The sequence below is a fragment of the Terrapene carolina genome, unplaced genomic scaffold, assembly GCF_002925995.2.
Source record: "Terrapene carolina triunguis isolate 2854851 unplaced genomic scaffold, T_m_triunguis-2.0 Scaffold85, whole genome shotgun sequence".
In the NCBI taxonomy this organism is placed as follows: Eukaryota; Metazoa; Chordata; order Testudines; family Emydidae; genus Terrapene; species Terrapene triunguis.
The window spans coordinates 5,431,608-5,451,597 of record NW_020664436.1 but is presented as its reverse complement, the minus strand read 5'-3'; the positions used below and the strand labels follow the sequence as shown (position 1 = coordinate 5,451,597).

General features: G+C 41.7%; 1 protein-coding gene across 1 annotated transcript in view; it reads left to right on the top strand.

Moving 5' to 3' along the window:
- ZFAND3 (zinc finger AN1-type containing 3) overlaps positions 1-19,990 on the top strand; it is a 248,111-nt gene that overhangs the window by 211,068 nt on the left and 17,053 nt on the right. The window contains exon 6 of the mRNA XM_024193786.3: positions 3,767-3,937. Coding sequence (XP_024049554.1) covers positions 3,767-3,937 — 171 coding nt within the window. The remainder of the gene's footprint in view (positions 1-3,766; positions 3,938-19,990) is intronic.

Genomic DNA, 19,990 nt, shown 5'->3' with positions numbered 1-19,990 from the left:
TTAATTATACAGTTGCAAGCCTGACCCTGGGCAGCTGTTTATCTAATTTAGGGGGAGCGTATCCACAGGATTTGGCTATATTAACTAAATTAGACACTGCTTAGCACATGGATTTGAATTTCTCATGAAGACTTCATAATAATCCGGTAGGCCACTGTTTGTTCCATTAACTTAATTTAAAATGCAAAATTGACTGTTGAGAAGAACCAGAATGGCGTATTTTTTTCAGAGCAAAGATATGTGTGAAGTTAACCGTTTGGGAACGGCAATGGCGAATGTTGCTCTGAGTGATGAGTAGGTGGCAGGTGGTATGGTTCCTGTTACCCCCAACTGCTTAGCAGTGAAGAGGTGTACTGTCGTAGACTTCATTATTAAACACAGTATGAACTGGGCTACTGTTCTGTGGAAAGGAGTACTCCTAGCACGTCAGGTGTATGTTACCCTCAGAATCCAGTATGCCCAGCCTAATGTTGTTAGGTATAGTGAAGGCAGTGGAACTGATGCAGGTCTGCTGCTCAGGAGTCTGGCTTAGTTAGGATTCTTGGAGCCTGTTCAAAGAGCCTTTGTCATGGAACTTCTTCTGTATTGCTGCATAGAGGTGGTTTGAGGTAAAATGGTGCCAGTGGATCCATAACTACAAAGATCCATCTACTCCTGAGGGTATTCTGTGCCAAAAAAAAATTAAAAATTCTGCACACGATATTTTAAAATTCTGCAAAATTCTGCAGATTTTATTTGTCAAATACATGTGGAGGCTTCAGCATGGCACTGGGGAGCACAGGCCACTGGCTGCACAGAGATGGGAGATCATTGTGCAGCTCCCCCCCCATCCCCTGTCGGGGTGGTCCAGGTGCAGGGGGAGTGGGGCTCATCGGGGGGGGGGAGAGATTTCTGAGTGTGGGGCGGTGAGGCTCGGCGGGAGAGTCTGCGTATGAGGGGGTCTACATGCATGGGGATTAGGCAGATGGGGAATCAGCTCCCTGTACAGGGATCCCTTCTCCTGCAGCTGAGGAGTGATGGGTGCAGGAAGCAGGGGGAGGGGTGGCGGGGGGCGTTTGCAGAGCTTCCGGCAGCTGTGGGAGAAATCTGGGCGTGGGTCTGACCTGGTCCTGGATGCCATGCAGGGGAAGAGGAAGTCTCGTCCTCCCCAGCCCAGCTGAGCCTGGCGCAGGGTAGGCGCCACCAGCTGGGTCTTCCCCAGTCCCAACCCCCGCCCCACAATGATTTACCTCTGTGTCAGCTGCCCTGGGCACCCAAAACATACTGCTGGGAAGGGTCTCATGACTGCTCTTGTGGCTTCCCTTTGCTTCCCCGTCAGTCATTTTTCTGCAGAAAAACAACAAAATCTGCGGGGAATATAAATTCTGCGCATGCACAGTGGTGCAGAATTTCCCCACGAGTAATCATCCATTTCTCCCTCTTCCCTGCTAGATTCTGTCATGGCCTCCTTCCTTGTGGTAGCTGAGTGCCCAGAGGGCAGCACATTATATGCTAAGTGTTACTACAGTCCTATATTTATTTATTTATAACTTAAGCACCAGCCATCTGTACAAAACGGATTTAAAAGACTGATACAGAAAAACAGATGCATTTAGAAATCCAGAAGGAATCGCTTTAGGTAAACTTATTTAAATGTAATAAGTCGTTCATTTGTGGGCCTCACAGAAGCGAATCTTTTGGTGGGATATGAATGAGCTGTAGGTCCCCTGTATACTGGTATAAGAGGCAGGCACCTATAGATACTACACACAGAGCAGCATTTGAGGGCAAGAAAGTAGAGTAATTTAAATTGTATGTGGTGGACAAGATGGGAAGTCATTGGTGCAAGTTAGAAGTGGGGTGAGATGGTCTAATTAGATGAGATAACATTGGCTAATGCATTTTGGACAGATCGGCGGGAAAGAGGTTCAATATGGATATCAAGTAAACCAAAGAGGAGGTTACTAGTAATCAATATGGAAAATAACAAGGGTGTGAATAACTGTTTACGCTGTTGGGCTAATCCTGTGCAGTGGCTTTGCTACTTGCGTAATGATTTGCTTCCTCACCCCTTTACAGAGTGTTCTGGCAAAGCACAGGGCATTGAATTTGGTACTAAAAATATTCTTGCTGATGAAAACTTTATTTTAAAAATTGGTTCAGCTCACACAAATTAAACACGTTTTCCATCATCATAGTGAACCTGCAATGGCATTTTAAAATAAAGCTGTTTACAAAGCCAGGGTCCTGCCAGGAAGGCATGTTTATTCTGTATTGCTGAATGTATGTTTTTACAATTGGTGTCGCTACAGTAACATGGATTTTTCTCAGACCCCATCCTACACTAGGATATTGACCCATTTCGATGCTGGCTTTCAGCAGTGGATCTCCTTGAAATAGTACTGCAGACAGTTTGATTTGTAGTGTAGATGGGACAAACCCACTTTCAGGAAATGATTAAGACTTGGTTCTGCTGCAACAGCACTGTTGAGTTAAGATTTCCCCCCGTCCCCTCCTTATTGCAGGCCTGTAATGTTACAGCACAGCTGTTCTTCAAAATATTGTCCACTTAATATACTTTTTTGGAAACAAAAGCCTTTTGTTCCTATGCAGGGAAAGGTTAACTTCTGAGAAAGTGGATGTTGAATCAAGGGGGAATGTGGTTGCAGAAATGAAATGGAAGATTTGATTTTTGTTTTATATATTATTTTGTTTCTAGGCCTGGGGGGGAGGGTACCTCCGAATCTGACAATATTGGGAGACCATGGTGTCTGGGAACGCCTGTTCTCTCTGAATCCTGTACTCCCAACAAGGATTTTCTCTTGCACTATCTCACCTGAAAAAAAATGCTTACCTAACCTTTTTAGCCTGGAGGAAGTTGGTATTGTGAAGAGCATCCCACACGAAGATGGCAGGTTTGAGGGTGGGAGCCATTCATCTTGGACTTTTCTATAGTGCCAATCGCTGTGGTATGACAAAATGTCACGTGCAGACAATTAATTAGCTTCTCATTCTTACGATAGATGTACTAACAATTGCAGCATCTGCTGATTTACATCCTCTAAAAGTAGCGCATTTTATTTGCTTTCCCCCACACATTTTCTTAGAAGAGGAAATGTATATAAGTAAGGTTATTAATGGAAGTAGTGTCGTGTCTATTTAAAGAAAAAATCCAGGAGTGCTTTGAATCTATAGCATCCATGGGTTTAATTTATCTTGGTGATGTGTAATCATTTACATTTAGATTGTTATCCTTGTAGAGAAAGGGAGGCACAGTATGATGCTTTTGTATTCCGCCTTCAGTGTTCAGAGCTATAAGTAGCACACTGTGCCTTAAAGCCTCTGTTCTATCCAGCCAGGAAATAGGCTGAACTCACTTTCAGTTGTCTTTCATCAGAAGCCTTGTTCTGTTGGTTTGTGTATAGGGGGAATAAAGTCATGTAGGAGAAACTAAATGAGATGAAAAATGAAGCTTGCAATTGTTTAGGATGGTGTGCGCACTACATGTGACTGCACAACTAAGCCGTGGCCGGGGAGGAGTTATCCAGTTCATTTCATATTCAGTATTGTGTGCCAGGAGGGGTCCTTTTAGGGAACAAAGATAATTGCTCCCTTAGTTGGTGCCTGTTTTGACTGTTGAAGAATGTATATATGCAATAGAGCAGGAAGGAACATACTGCTTGCAAGTGACCCCAGATGAAAGAAATAGACAGTTAATCTTTCTAGAACAGGACCTCAAAAAGGAGATTCTAACATTTCCCCCAAATGTTTGTTCTGAATATTACAGATTCACAGTCAGAGAGCGAGGCTTCTCCTGTGAAACGGCCACGGCTACTGGAGGACAGTAATGACAGGCCTGAGGAAACCAGTCGATCCAAACAGAAGAGCAGACGCAGGTGCTTCCAGTGCCAAACAAAACTGGAGCTAGTACAGCAGGAACTGGGATCATGTCGCTGTGGTAAGTACTGGTTGTCAATACTGTTAAAATTAAGCTTTCTAACAGAATGACATTAGGTACCGTTGCATGGATGGGAAAATGTAGCAGTCATATTCAGACCTTTTAAAGATAAATTTGAGAGAGAGGATCTAGCTTTCATTGGTGGCAAAAGTTACAGTTAATGCTGTCAGATAAATTTCCACTAATGCTCTGTCATTATGTAGAGCCTTCTACCAAAGGATCTCAAATCATTTAACACGCATAAATGAATGTGGCTTCATAACTCCCTGTGAGGTGGATGAATGTTATGCCCACTTTATAGCTGAAGAAGCTTGAAGCACAGAGAAGGTCAGTTGACTTGCTGAAGATCACACAAGTCTGCTGCAGAACCTGGAGCAGAAACACAGGTCTTCCTCTGTCCTGTATGTAAATTACAAGACAGTCCTTTCTCCCTGTATAAGAATCCTATCTTTAGATGGGTCTGTAACGTTCCAAAAAACCACCCCTTTCCTTTGTGCTGAACGTTTCTATGCTTGATGTCAACCCAAAGGAGACTTTTCCATAAGTTGAGGAAATTGTTCAGCTATTTGAGTATTTTTTTTTTGTGGGGGAGGGGAGAGATGCTATTGCCTATGCTGACCACCAACTTGTCTCATTCAGACTGCTCTAAAACTATTGGACTTTGGAACTTGTATTATTACATGTAAAAGGGTTCTTTTGGAAAAGTGATGAATGTGGTAGACACCATGGCCTCGTCTACACTGGAGGGGGGAGAGGGAGGGAGGGAGGGAATCGAGCTAAGATATGCAACTTCAGCTATGAGAATAGTGTAGCTGAAGTCGACGTATCTTAGATTGAATTAAAATTACTTACTTCGCGTCCTTGCGGTGCGGGATCGACGGCCGCGGCTCCCCCGTCGACTTTGCTTCCGCCTCTCGCCGAGCCGGAGTTCAGCAGTCGACGGGAGAGCGATCGGGGATCGATTTATCGCGTCTACACTACACGCGATAAATGGATCCCTGATAGATCGATTGCTACCCGCCGATCTGGCGGGTAGTGTAGACGTACCCCATGGGAGAAATTAATGTCTCATCCACACAAATACAACTGTATTTGTTGTAATCAATTTGCAATACACTCAGTAGACTTGGTTACAACAAACACATGGTACTTTTATTTGAATAGTAATTTTTTTCACGACACAACCATGTATCAACCGAGTTTGTGCTTCCTGCATACCACACTGCCTAATCCTGTTGATGTTCATACATTTGGTGAAGTCTGTCTACTTTTTTCATGATGCCGCAATACAGTAATTGAGTGCTCAGAGGACTTGCAAACACAATGACACCTGTGGCATGTGGACCAATGCACTCTGGGATGTCCTACTACATAGAACTGAGAGGAAGTATTGTCCAAACTGGTTATGCAGGCATAGTTAGGGGGTCCTATCTTCAATATGAAATGTCTTCTGAAAATAAGTGCTACAAAGACAACCATGTACGGCCTAGAACTCTGGTAAGGATGAAACATGTTTAACTCCCTGGTATTGGGTATTAACCATAGATGTGTAAAGAAACTACATGGAGAATCAGACAAACCACTAACTGCTTATACAATCAAAAGTTGTGGTGTAGAGGCTTTAATGGAAGCTGGTTGAAAACTCAGTTCTGGACATGCACAGTAAGGCATCTGGTGAGATTTTCAGCAAACTACTGCAGCCCTGCTCTCTGTGACATAGCTTGGTACATTTTCTCTTCCCAACATGATGGATGCAGAAGCTGCAGCTCTTAGGCTGCGTTTGTCAGAATTTGAATGAGGGAGTTCGTAAATGCCTGCCTGAAATACACACAGAAAAATCCTCCCTAACATCAAGGTTAAGAGAATTTTGCAAGTATAAAAATAAGTGGATTGTGTAATTTTAGTATCAGCAATTTTTGCTGTATTCTGCAAATTCTAAACTTCCATTTAAAAATAAGTTTTCATATGAAGATAAAGCCATCACATTGGCAATCAATATACTGTTGCCCTATCATTGCTAGTTTAGTAGAAACAGGGCTGGCTCCAGCTTTTTTGCCACCCCAAGCGGCGAAGCGAAAAAAAAAAAAGATAAAGCCGCCATCGGCGGTAGCTCTACCGCACCGCTTCATTCTTCAGCAGCAATTCGGCGGCCGGTCCTTCGCGCTGAGAGGGACGTGCCACCCCTTTCCATTGGCCGCCCCAAGCACCTGCTTCCTTCGCTGGTGCCTAGAGCCGGCCCTGAGTAGAAAAGTATTTCCGTCCAAACAGTAGCAACCGCAAATGTGAAAATGCACACCTCCCCCACTATGTGTTTCTCAGTGGTAAAGATTTTATTGTCTAAGCCAGTGGTTCTTAACCAGTGGCAGTGTACCTCTGGGAGTATGCTGAGGTCTTCCAGGGGGTACATCAACTCATCTAGATCTTTGCCTAGTTTTGCTACAAGCTACATAAAAAGCACTAGCAAAGTCAGTACAAACTAAAATTTCATACGGACAATGACTTGTTTATATTGCTCTATACTATACACTGAAATGTAAGTACAATATTTATATTCCAGTTGATTTATTTTATAATCATATGGTAAAAATGAGAAAGTAAGCAACTTTTCAGTAATAGTGTGCTATGACACTTGTATTTTGATGTCTGATTTTGTAAGCAAGTAGTTTTTAAGTGAGGTGAAACTTGGGGGTACGCAAGACACATCAAACTGCTGAAAGGGGTACAGAGGTACAGAAGCCTGGAAAGGTTGAGAGCCATGGTCTAAGGGTCTTTGCACTGTCTGGTTAAACAAAAGTGGCAATTAGATGCCAAAATAATCACAAAAAATTGCAACATAAGCGACAATGAAGTTAAAAATTGTATTTTTTTTTAAAAAAGCTCCTTCCCTTAGTTAGTAGTAGCTTCATGTTATTAAAATTGAAAAGTGTTTAAATTAAAGGCCTGGTCTACATACAGATTTTGTACCAGTATAACTATTTCAGATAGGGATGTAGTTTTTTACTGAAACCGTTACATTGGCACAACCCTGAGATATAATAAACACAATTATATCCATTTTATAGTGCTTTATGCATAGCTTATTCACTGTTCAGTATGGGAACAGCTATACTGGTATAATTACATCCACACTAGGGAGATCCTTTCAGGTTCTCATGAAGTAGCACCATAATACGTAGGGCCCTACCAAATTCACGGCCATGAAAAATGCGTTATGGACCATGAAATCTGGTCTCCTCCCGTGAAATCTGGTCTTGTGTGCTTTTATCCTATATTATACAGATTTCATGGGGGAGACCAGTGTTCCTCAAATTGGAGGTCCTGACCCAAAAGGGAGTTGAAGGGGAGTCGCAAGGTTATTTTAAGGGGGTCACGGTATTGCCACCCTTATTTCTGCACTGCCTTCAGAACTGGGTAACCGAAGAGCGGCGTCTGTTAACCAGGCACCCAGCTCTGAAGGCAGCGCCCCGCCAGCAGCAGTGCAGAAGTAAGGGTGGCAATACCATATCATGCCACCCTTACTTCTGCACTGCTGCTAGCAGCGGCGCTGCCTTCAGAGCTGGGCTCCCAGCCAGCAGCCACCACTCTCCAGCTGCCCAGTTTTGAAGGCAGCACTGCCACCAGCAGCAGCGCAGAAGGGTAGCAGTACCGCAACCTCACCTACAGTAACCTTGTGACCCCGCACAACTCCCTTTTTGGGTCAGGATCCCTTCAGTTAGAACACTGAAATTTCAGATTTAAATAGCTGAAATCATGAAATTTATGATTTTTAAAATCCTATGAGTGTGAATTTGGTAGGGCCCTAATAATACAGACTGGGTTTTTAATGGTTTCAACTGGATATATGTAACTGTTTGCAAATGTTTCTACTAGATTTAGGGTTAATAAAAGCTTGTTTACAAAACCTAAATTTAGGGCCAAATTGTTCTTGTAGAATAAGCCAGGAAATGAAAAGTTAGATTCCGTGCAGCCATGTGGCACATCCTATGCAATTTACAGGATATACTATTAATAACATAAATACATTTAGTCTATGCAATCAGTGAGAGAAACAGGAATAACGAATGCTAATACTGTGTGTGCACTGTGGTCAAACAAACAGTACTGCGGGAAGCTCAGCTGGTACATTGCCTGGCTTTAAGGATGCAATCATAATATTTTATTTAATGTGTATGTATTATAAATAAATTGCACATACGTGATGTGTTAGCATAAAAGTTCGATTTGTATGAGTTTGGGATGGACACATTACAAATAAAAAGTCCCCAGCAACTTATGCGGATCACCCCAAACTGATAAACCTCTATACTTTCACTCATCAACATGTAATCTGTCACAGTTAGAGAAGCTGATTTTAGAAAATGTTCTAGCTGAGTTTATTATTTGTCTATCCTTCTACCTCTAAAGTCAGGTTGCCTTAGTCAGGATGAACCAAGCTAGGGGTGGTAGAAAAAATAAAACAAATATTTTAAAACTCTAATTATTTAAGATGTTGTATAACTCAAGAAGTCATGATTTAAGGTTGCCATTTTGCAAGCAGTCACAACTAGAAATAGATGCTGGGTGTTTCACTGGAAAGCCGGGAATACAGACTTTCAACTGGGATAAAATAAATGTATGTCCTTAGAGGGGTTTGCAGGATACAAAACCTTAAACTTGACACTGGTCCAAAACTAATGAGAGTTCTGGACCCTTTGCCAGTATAACCTTAAATCTTTGGATCCTTCATTCTTATTTGAGGTGAAGGAAAAAGTGTTTTTGGAAGCTCCTCAAAGTTTTTTAATTTCAAACGTAGTTTTCATGGTAGTATTTGGCAGAAAGCAAGCAAGGTGATCAAAAGTACAAACAGTGCAGTTTTTCTCAGCAGCAGAAGAAAGGGAATTTATTGCATGAATCTCATGATTGTATGTAATCGCACACAAATCCATCTGGAATAGCGATTAAAATCAATATAGGCTCCTTTGGCCACTGACCAGAATAGTTGCATTGTCTGAGATTGCACATTGGCTTGTTGCCTGAGTTAAAAGCCACTGGAAAATTATCTCACTGCTTGGCAGTGCATTCCACTAATTTTTGTAACCTTGACACTAGTCCTAATGAGCTACTGCCATTCGGGGAAGTGCACTGGATAACACCGCTAGTGGAAAGGGAACCTTGTACATATAGGACATTGATTAAAATAGAAAAATCTGTAGAATAACCATATCATAGGAATACTATGTGGCTTTGTGGGGTGTGCCTTGTGAACACAGGGGAAGCGACAAATTGAAATATTTTACAATTCTTAAGAAGCAAATTAGGAGTTATCAGTAAGCTGTTATGACAAGCTGTGTTTTGCTCTAACTCTGCAATGAACCACACCAATTCAAGAGAAGAATATCCTCATTGTTTTCTTTTGGAAAGTTAACTCAGTTCCTGAAGAAAACATTTTCTCTTGGTTCCTTGAGTGGGAGTTCTTTTCACAGTCACGAGTTGGGAGATGGAAAGAAAGGGCCTTCCATTGCTCAGCTAATGGGAAACTGGTTTGGATGACAACTTTCTGTTGAATTTAATTCTGTAACGTTGGGCCATGTCAGTGTGACGGGTTGGATCACAGAAACCCCTTTGGGAGCTGCCACCCAATGTGCCAAGACTACCTCTGCTCCTGTTTTCCCTGCCAGCTCTGGACTCCAGCACCCTGTCTTGCTGAGCCAGACACTCCCATCTGCTCCAGCGAAGACCCAGGGTCTGAATCACTTGCCCCAAAGCTACAAGTTTACCTGAAAACAGCTCACAGAAGTGTGCTTGTCTTTGGCACTCAGATGCCCAACTCCCAGTGGGATCTAAACCCAGATAAATCCATTTTGCCCTGCATAAAGCTTATGCAGGGCAAACTCATAAATTGTTCGCCCTCTATAACACTGATAGAGAGAGATGCACAGCTGTTTGCTCCCCCAGGTATTAATACATACTCTGAGTACATTACTAAATAAAAAGTGATTTTATTAAATACAGACAGTAGGATTTAAGTGGTTCCAAGTAGTAACAGACAGAACAAAGTAAGTCACCAAGTAAAATAAAATAAAATGCGCAAATCTATGTCTAATCAAACTAAATACAGATAATCTCACCCTCAGAGATGCTTCAGTAAGTTTTTCTCAGACTGGACCCCTTCCAGGCCTGGGCACAATTCTTTCCCCTGGTACAGCTCTTGTTCCAGCTCAGGTGATAGCTAGGGGATTCTTCATGATGGCGCCTCTCTCTCCTCTGTTCTCTTCCACCCCTTTATATATCTTTTGCATAAGGCAGGGAATCCTTTGTCCCTCTGGGTTTCCACCCCCCCTCACTGGAAAAGCACCAGGTTAAAGATGGATTCCAGTTCGGGTGACATGATCACATGTCACTGCAAGACTTCATTGCCCACTTGCCAGCACACACATATACAGGAAGACTAACAGGTAAACACAACCATCTGCAGACAATGGTCCTGGTTAATGGGAGTCATCAAGATTCCAAACCATCATTAATGGCCCACACTTTACATAATTACAATAGGCCCTCAGAGTTACATTTTATATTTCTAGTTTTAGATACAAGAGTGGTACATTTATACAAATCAGATGATCATACTCAGTAGATTATAAGCTTTGTAATGATACCTTACAAGAGACCTTTTGCATGAAGTATATCCCAATTAGGTTATATTCACTTATTACCGTATTTTCTCTAAAACTATCCCAGTAACATTATATTGACTTATTATCAAGTTTTTATAAAACCATATAGACTGCACAACGTCACAGTCAGATCAAGACTTTAAGAAGCACTCTACACAGAACTCTTTCACAAGCAAAGTAACAGACTTGTTGCTTTCAAAGTCAATCCATGTACAAAATGATCAAAAACGAGGTAACAGGATCATCTGTCTCTGCTCCAGAGCTGTAGTTTTCAGATTTGGGACTCTCCATTTTATTTCCATGGCTTGTGATACTGTGCCAGCTGTCAAAACAACTATGCCAAAAGAGGCAGCAAGGGTACAGTCTCCAAAGGCAGCTTAACGTCTCTTCAACATTTACAAGTTGTCTTTTTCCCATAAAGTCACCTGCTCCTGCACTAGAATTAACGCTAAATATGATAGAGCGGTAACTGGAATATGCATGCCTTTTCTTTGAATTTGGGTGTTTATTTTGTTGCCAATATTTTTTTAAAAGAAAATTCTCCCAAAAGTCTGCTTTTTCTCTGGAAGGGTAGCATTAACAATGAACCCTCAAGGGACAGCTCCTCCAAAACAAGGTGCCTGTGCTTTTTCTTTTGTAGTTACTGCATTTCCACTCTGATAACCCATGTGCTAGGGAGAGGATTTGTAATATTTGATTAGGCCGTTGGTTCATCAAGTTGGGTATGCTGCCTCCAGCAGACTTGTTTGCATGCAAGGTCTGATGCAATTCTTCCTGCTATTATCGGGCATGCAGTGAGCAATCAGATGAGCTGTATATGCAGTGATCTTTCCCCATCTACCCCGAAGTTCTGAAGCGAGCAGTGCCTATTTCTGAATATATCGTCCACTAAATGACTGTCTAGAAGCTCATTAGATAATGCTGTCTGCTAAGCAAACCCCTCTGCAACCCATTACCCAGTGCAGATTTCACAAATGTGTGTCCTTCGCAGTCTGCCCATACTCAGGAACTTACGCTTTCAGAATAACATTGAGATGTTTACATTCTGAACAATGCATGGCTTTACTTTCAGCAGTTTCTGGTGATTTACAAATGCTTGTAAAATGCAGTTTTTGCATTAGCTTAGAGCTTATATGGCCTTGCTTACCAGTGTCATCTGAAATAGATATCCAGAGCTTACACCATAGTTTTACAGTTTCCAAGTCCTAACGATATGATGCTTCCAGGCTGTTACACCTCTCCAGGTGTAGTCACTCTCCTGCAGGACACTGCACTTCAGAGAACTGGGGCCAGACATGCCCTATATACCTTGAGAGGCATCTGTGAACTGCTCCATTGCTCCCACTGCCTCTCAGATAGACAGGCATCACCATGGATCCCATTTCATTGACACTACATGGAACTTCAGACAAATTTAACAGTGCTTTAGGGGTGGGGGAGGGGAGAAAACAATTTACTACTGAGAAGGGAATCCCAATAAAGATGCTTTAAGCTCAAACACAACATTTCTCAGCTGTAGAAAGATTGTTTTTATATATTCACAATCTTTTTTTCATTCCCCTTTCCCTCTGTACAGCTTATTAACTGCTGACAAGAAATTCACAGCTCATAAATAATGCTTAAGAGCCATTGCTATATAAATTGAATGTGTTATGAATTGTGATGGGCCTTTTTGTAGCACTCTGTGCCTAAAGCAGGAAGAACAGAGGATGTCATTTTCATTAATTTCTAATGAGGTGCCAATTAAAGGCAAGGAAGGCGCTCAGAAGGGAAGAGTTACAGAGCTCCCCTGAATCCTCTACCCTAGGGCTGTCATATGAACACTCTGCCAAGCTTTCTCCGAAAATTCCATTAAATTACAGTCTCATCCAGAGCGCACACAGACAAATTCCGCTTCCCTTTGATCTTCAAAAGAGCAATTTGTAAGACGAGTTCTGAGCCTTCTCTCACAGTGAACTGGGAGAAGTGATAGGAATTGTTAATTGCCAATGCACTTTGCAGGCTTCAGTGAGGAGGCGAAATTCGAAAATGAATTCTCATTCTGTGCCTCTCTGACTGGATAACCTTTAAATCAACAATATCGGAGTAACACCAGTTTCCTATGAAACCTTTCTAGAAGCCAATTACACCAGGCATGTGTTCAGACAGAGGATTCTAGCATTGTGTGAATCCTTGAATAGTTTAGTTTCCCATGATGGATAATGATTGCATAAAAATACTGTTACTTAATATCTGGTTCAGTGGGCAAGTAGATCAGCTATTACGTTAGGAACCTTATCTCCTAAAGTGTATTTTAATATAAGCTTTCTGCCAAGAGTGTAAGCAACACAGAATTGAGCAGTGGGTCATGTTTGCTCTGCAAATCAAACTGCTGGTTCCGTAGGAGTGGTGAGCAAGGTTGCCAACCATGAGCAAACTTGTTGACTAAAATTAGAGACACTGAAAATGGCAACATAAAGTTGAGAGTTCTTCCTTTTTCCAGTGTAAATTTCCTAATTGATTATTTGTAGGATGGATTCACAGGCTTTACATTAATGATTTGATAAGATATGTGGCCATTAACTGAAGCTGTACACATTTTCAAAAATACACTGAAATTATAATAGTCTAAATCATAGAAGCTGTTTGCATAGAAAATATTGCTTAATTTTATGACCGTATTTCTCCACACAGCAGATGAATATTTACAACTAGTAAACTGTTTAGTCACTAAAAATTGATTCCTGGTATCACTTGATTTTTAAAGTCAAACCTTAAAAGCCTGTCAAGGTCTTTGTTAACAGTGTTAGATTTACAGTGGCTTTCTGGAGTGGTGTAAAATCACAGAAAACTGTGAGCTGAGCTTCTCTCCTCTGTACTAAAAATCTCTTGTAAGACTTACGAGGATGGCTTAGGGGATTGGCAGTAATGGGATTTCCCCTCTTTCACCATTTCAAATCCAGCCTTGGTCAGCAGTTACAGAAAAATTACTACCATCTGCTGGCTGTTCAGTGGTCCCTGTGAAATGAATTAGTGCTCTGTGTTCAGTTCCTAGTGGACATACATGTTCATATCCCAAACCCTTCCTCCCCCCATAACAAGTGTCTGTCATTGGCATTCTGTTAGCAGTCCCTGCAGAAGCTGTGACTGAATGGGCCACTGAGACTGAGCTTCCCTTTAACCCCTTGTGGTGGTCCCTCAGACTTGTACTGCTGTTGCCTGTCCAATATCTTTTCTGTTAATAGGTGCCTTTAGTCTCCCTGACTGTCAATCCAGAACCTAGCCTTAAAATGGGGCACAGGGAGGGAAGAAATGTGAAAACCTTTCATTTAAGGCCCCATCTATGTTTAACAATAACCATGAGTAAGCACTATTTTGAAACAATGTTGCAGAGCAGTCATATAGAAGTAGTTTTCTCACCTTTGTGGCCAGAAAAGACATGTTATAACTGTTAGGACCTCTGTTATAATCAGTATCTAGGTAAAACGTGGCCCCTTCCCATGGTTATAACATGTTTTTTCTGACTTCACAGAGGAGAGAAAATACCTTTTACAATATGCCTGAGTTACAATGATTTCACTGTGTTTAAACAATGATTTTTCTAGTGTACTTTGGACAATACAGCAGGTACACCTCTACCTCAATATAACACTGTCCTCGGGAGCCAAACAATCTTACCGCATTATAGGTGAAACCGCGTTATATTGAACTTGCTTTGATCCAACGGAGTGCGCAGCCCCGCCCCCCGGAGAACTGCTTTACCGTGTTATATCCGAATTCGTGTTGTATCGGGTCACGTTATAGCGAGGTAGCAGCGTATTGTATTCTGATATATAAAACCAGAATGTAAACTAGCCTGAAGAGTAATGAGTTCTCTGCACTGCCAGGGTAGAGATTCAGTGGTGACTCCCAAATTCAGTGTCTGATGGCAAAAGCTAAATGTACTTTGTCATTCAAGTGCAAGCTTATTTCTGTGTGGCACTGGCAGGTTAAAGTCTGTCCAGTCCTCGGCTGGAAGGATGATCATTGACTTGTGGTTTTAGAGTGGTAGGGTTATAAAAGCCAGGAAAGTAGAGTGCACATACAGGTAAACTACCCCTTTTTTAAAAAAAAAAAACCAAAAAACCAACCAAAAAAAGAATGCACATCAGTTTTGCTTTTGGCATGCTTCATGTGATTATGAATCTGTCCACTTTTTGCTTCATAGACTGTCACTCTTGTTGTCTATCAGAATGGGAATGTGAAATCTGGATTACCCATTTAAACACTGGGCTAAAAGAATGTGTGTTTAGCCCCAAACCGATAAATCATATATGCAGCTTGGTGCAAATTTCTTGTGGGATGCTACCACAGTAGAAAAGCAAACATCTTTCTGATGGACTGTTTAGGGCTCTTCTCACAGTAGTATTGGTGTAATTGAGGTAGGAAATAGGGAGTATGCACATAGACTAAAAGATAATGTGATTTTGGTTTAAATAAAAAAGGCCATTACTTGTATTTTACCTACTCAGCAGGAGAGGTAATGTAGTGAGCTTGAACATAGGAAAGGTAGGTGAGACCTTCTAATTTCAACTCTGACACTGGATCCTTTTGTGGCTTTAGGTGTCACTTACTCAGTCTGACTCATTTGCCTTGTCTGAAAAATGAGAGCTTCCAGGATCCCTGCCACAGAGCTGGGAGCCCTGGATCCTAAATTCTGAGGCTTCTATTTCAGCCGTGGCTCCCTGGGGCTTCTAGACTCTCAGCTCCTTGTCAGTCCACTAAGGCTGATAGGGTGCCAGGAGCCGAGAAGCCCTGCGAGCCATAGCTGAGCAGGGAGGTTAAGAGTTTGGGCTCAGGCATGTATGTGATCTTGGTCTTATCGGTCACATCCTGAACCAGCAAGGGTTGGAAGTACTGTGTAAACTCAGCTTGCTCCCCAGGGAAGGGAAGAAAGTAACCTTACATCACTCTACAGCTCTTTTTGCATACCTTTCCAGCACAAGTGGGCTTCTGAATGGAACTCCATCCAGCCGCCTTCTGCCAGAAAAAAGAGGTTACTATGACATGGATCCCTGAAGTAGGAGGCAGGAGGGAAAACCTAAGGGGCACTTGGAGTCCCCTAAGTGGGAGAAGGGAACAGAACATAAAATAGATTACACTGAGTTTTCAGCCTAAATTTAGAGCTTTTGGTCTCAAATGGTTTGGTCAGCATCTCTGACTATTGTCAGGGGATTAATCAATTTACAGCAACAGCTGTAGAGAGCTATTTAAATCCAGGGTATAAATAATCTAATTGAGAAAACGTGTTGCAAGTTAAAGCACGGGAGTCCTGATAGGCATGTGAAGGTTTGAGGTCAAAATACACGGAGCCAGATAAATGCCCTGGATTTATGCAGTTTGCTTGGTGCCTCAGCATGGAATCTTGTCATGATTTATTCTGGCTCTTTAATAGCCTTATCTGACTTCCACTTTCATTGGGTTGAAAAAAACAGAACATACACATACTTTATCAGATCACCTAGTATTGCTTGCTTGTTTTAATTAAATTATTGGATACACTTTGGCTTTTAATTAAATCCTCAACTTTTAGGAGGAGTGTATTAGTAGAGATTAACTTGGTGTGCAGAGACTTTGAGAAGTAGGAATACTAAACCAGAGTCATTGCAGAGTATGAAATGCTCTACACCGAAGAATCCTTACACTTAATGCCCCAGCACAGATGCTTGGGTGGCTGTATCCCATCTACTTGACCTTTCTCAAGAGATAGTTTTTAAAGAATTCAGGCTTTTACTCAAGACTCAAAACCTTTGGCACATAGTGATAGCTCCTCTATATGGGGCACAGACCCCTGGAATATTAGAGCACTACCAATTCAGGCATAGACTTTAAGGACAACCAGGACCACTAGATTGACCACCTGTATAGCACAAGCCACCAACACCATCCAACACCCACACAATAAACCCAACAACCAAAATTAGAGCCCGCAGGAAACTAAACTATTACGTGCCCCAGGCAGAGAATAGGACGGATCAAGGTGTACCAGTGCCCAAGGGCCCCACAATACTAGGGTAATAAATAAGTGAGATATACATGCCAGGGTGGTCTGGTAGATCTGCACCCACATGCTGCAGAGGAAGGCAAAAAGCCCCAAGGGTTCCCCCCCAATCTGACCTGGGGGAAAATTCCTTCCCAACCCCACATACCGTGATCAGTTAGGCGCTGAGCATGTTAGCAAGAACCAGCCTGCCAAGCACATCTAAGAAAGAGAATGCTTGGTGCCCTGGCCCTCCCCAATGTTTCACAAGGAGATTTTTAAAAAATTCCCCAATGTATTATGGGATAAATCTCTTCATGACCCCCTGCTGGGGTGGCCAGCTGAAACCCCGAAAGATGAGCTTTTAGGAACGTAAGAACTAAACCAGAAGTGAACCCCAGGACTGTTGCTCCCTTCCATCACAAGCAAACCTGTCATAAAACTGCACTCATGAATTTGACCTGTTCTCTCTCAAAACTAAGTTGTTTGCCCCCACAACTCCTTTTGGGGGCTGTTCCAGAACCTCACCCCTTTGGGGGTTAGAAACCTTCTTCTAAATTCCAGCCTTAATTTGTTCATGGCCAGCATATACCCATTTGTTCTTGGGCCAACATTGTCCTTTAGCTTCAATAGCTCTTCACTCTCCCTGGTATTTACCACCTAATGTATATAGAGAGAGCAATAAGATCCCCGCTCAGCCTTCTTTTTTCTAGGCTAAACAAGCCAAGCTCTTCCAAGGTCCTTTCATAAGAAAGGGTTTCCATTCCCCTGATTATTCTCATAACTCTTCTCTGCACCTATTTCAGTTTGAATTCAACTTTCTTTAACATGGATGACCACAATTGTACACAATATTCCAAATGAGGTTTTACTAGTGCCTTGTACAATAGCATTAATACTTGAAATGCCTCATCGCATTAGCCTTTTTCATAGCCACAGCACAGTGGTGATTATAGTCATCCTGCGATCGACCCACCTACTCAGGTCTCTCTCCTCCTCTGTTACTTCCAACTGATGAGTCCCCAGTGTGTAGCAGAAATTCCTATTAGACCCTAAATGCCTGACCTTGCACTTTGTACTATTGAATTTCATCCCATTTGTGTCACTCCAGTCTTCAAGGTTATCCAGATCATCCAGTCCTCCTCTGTATTGACGATGCCCCCAACTTTTGTATCAGCAAATTTCATTAGCACACTCCTACTTTTTGTGCCAAGATCATTAATAAAAAATATTGACGAAGATTGGTCCCTAGACCTATCCTTGGGGAACTCCACTAGTAATCTCCCTCCAGTCTAATAATTGACCTTTCAGTACAACCCAATTACCTTCTCCCCTTCAGTTAGTTCCTTATCCACCTTACAATTCTTGTACTGATCTCCACCTTCCCTAATTCACCTAATAATTTCCCATGTGGTACCTTGTCAAATGCTTTACTGAAGTCCAAGTATATTAGATCTACTGCACTCCCTTATCTAAAAAATCAGTTATTTTCTCAAATAACTGGCATGATCTATTTCCAGTAAACCCATGTTGCGTTATATCCCCTTTACCATTTATCTCCATGTTTTCCTTCACCATTTGTTCTAAACCCTTGCATATTACTGAGATCACACTAACAGGTTTGTAATTGCCCGGATCACTTTTTCCCCCTTTCTTAAGTACAGGTACAACATTTGCTTTTCTCCAATTAAATGGTAATATCACCAAATAGACAGATTTATTACAGATCCTGGCTATCAGACTAGCAATCTCACATTCCAGTTCTTTCAGTTTTCTGGGATGGAAATTATCCGGTCCCCTGATCTGAGTTGTATTAAAGCTCTTTAAGTTTTTCTTCCACTTCACTTGTGGTAATTTCCATTTCCAGACACTCATTTCCATTAGCCATTCTGCCTTCATGCACATTTTCCATATTATCATCTTTATTGAAATCCGAGGCAAAGTATTTATTTAGTTTTGGGGCTATATCTAGATTATCTTTAATCTCCTTCCCAAACCTCATTGCATAGCTGCCCAACGTCATCCATCCTTATTCTTTTTTTATCCAGCTTGACTTATAGCAATTCTCACTTTATTCCTACCTTTTCTAACCTCCACAATGTAGCTTTATTTGCTGATCATCCCCTTTTTCCATTCCCAATAGACTCTCTGCTTATGCCTAATAACCTTTTTGAGGTGGTTATTTATCCAGCTGGGTCTGGAGTTGTTCTCTACAAGTTTTTTCCCCTTGCTTGTGATGCAAATTTCAGATCGTTTTTGTATAGCTGATTGGAAGAAATTCCAAGCCTCTTCTGCATTTAAGTTGTTGAGCTCTTTAGTCCAATTGACTTCTTTAACTATTTCCCTTAGTTTCCCAAGTGTCTGCCCTTTTGAAAGAAAAAAACATAGTTGATGTTTTGATTATCCTTCCATTTAATTTAAACTAAATCCACTTGTGACCACTCGATCCAAGGTTATTTCCTACAACCAGCTCTTCTATGATGTCTTCACTACTAACCAAAACCATGTCTAAATTCACATCACCTCTTGTTGGTTTGGGACAGTTTGATGAAGAAAACTGTCTGTCACATCCAGGAATAACTGGGCCCTACCAGTATTAGTAGCATTTATTCTCCAATCTATGTCTGGGAAGTCAGTCTCCCATTGACACAATTCCCAACAGTATTTCTCTTTCTAATATTAGAGATATCGATCCATATCTAAGTTTGACTCTGAGGGTCAAAAGCAGACTCCTAACACTATATTAATAGAACCTATTTTACAATCTTTCCCCAACGTGATTTTGACCCAAACAGACTGTTTTGGCCATTCTGTTACTTCATATTTCTTTACAGTTTACTGCTTCGTTGATTTGGCATGCTATTCCTCCACACGCAGCTTTTACCTTTATTCCTATCTCTCCTAAATAGCACATACCCTTCAATACCCGTATTCTAGTCATGAACGTAATTCTACCATGTTTTTGTAATCCCTGTAATATCTGTTTTGACCAAACTCTTTGCATTCATGTGCAAGCATCTCAGTTGTTTCCCTCTGACCTCATGGCAGCCTTACACCACTGATGGCTTTTTGCCTATATGTATGGTTGTGTGCGATGGCTTAGGTCCTATTTGCAAGAGAGGGAAGAAAATAGAGCAAGTCCGAAGGGAAACATGCTCATCTTTCTCACTAGGTTCTTCACCTCTTGGTCTTACACACCATCAAGGGTATCAGAAGAGACACATTTTCTATCCACTATTAGAACTGCAAAGTGAATCAACAGTACTTCCTAACTATCCTGAGGCTCTGAGGCATAAACTTTTACTTTATATCATAGATGTCATGGAATGATATGTTTGCCATGTGAATCCAGGATGAGACTTGTTTGCCTGCAGCCTAGTGGTGCTCCAGTCCTAAAGCATG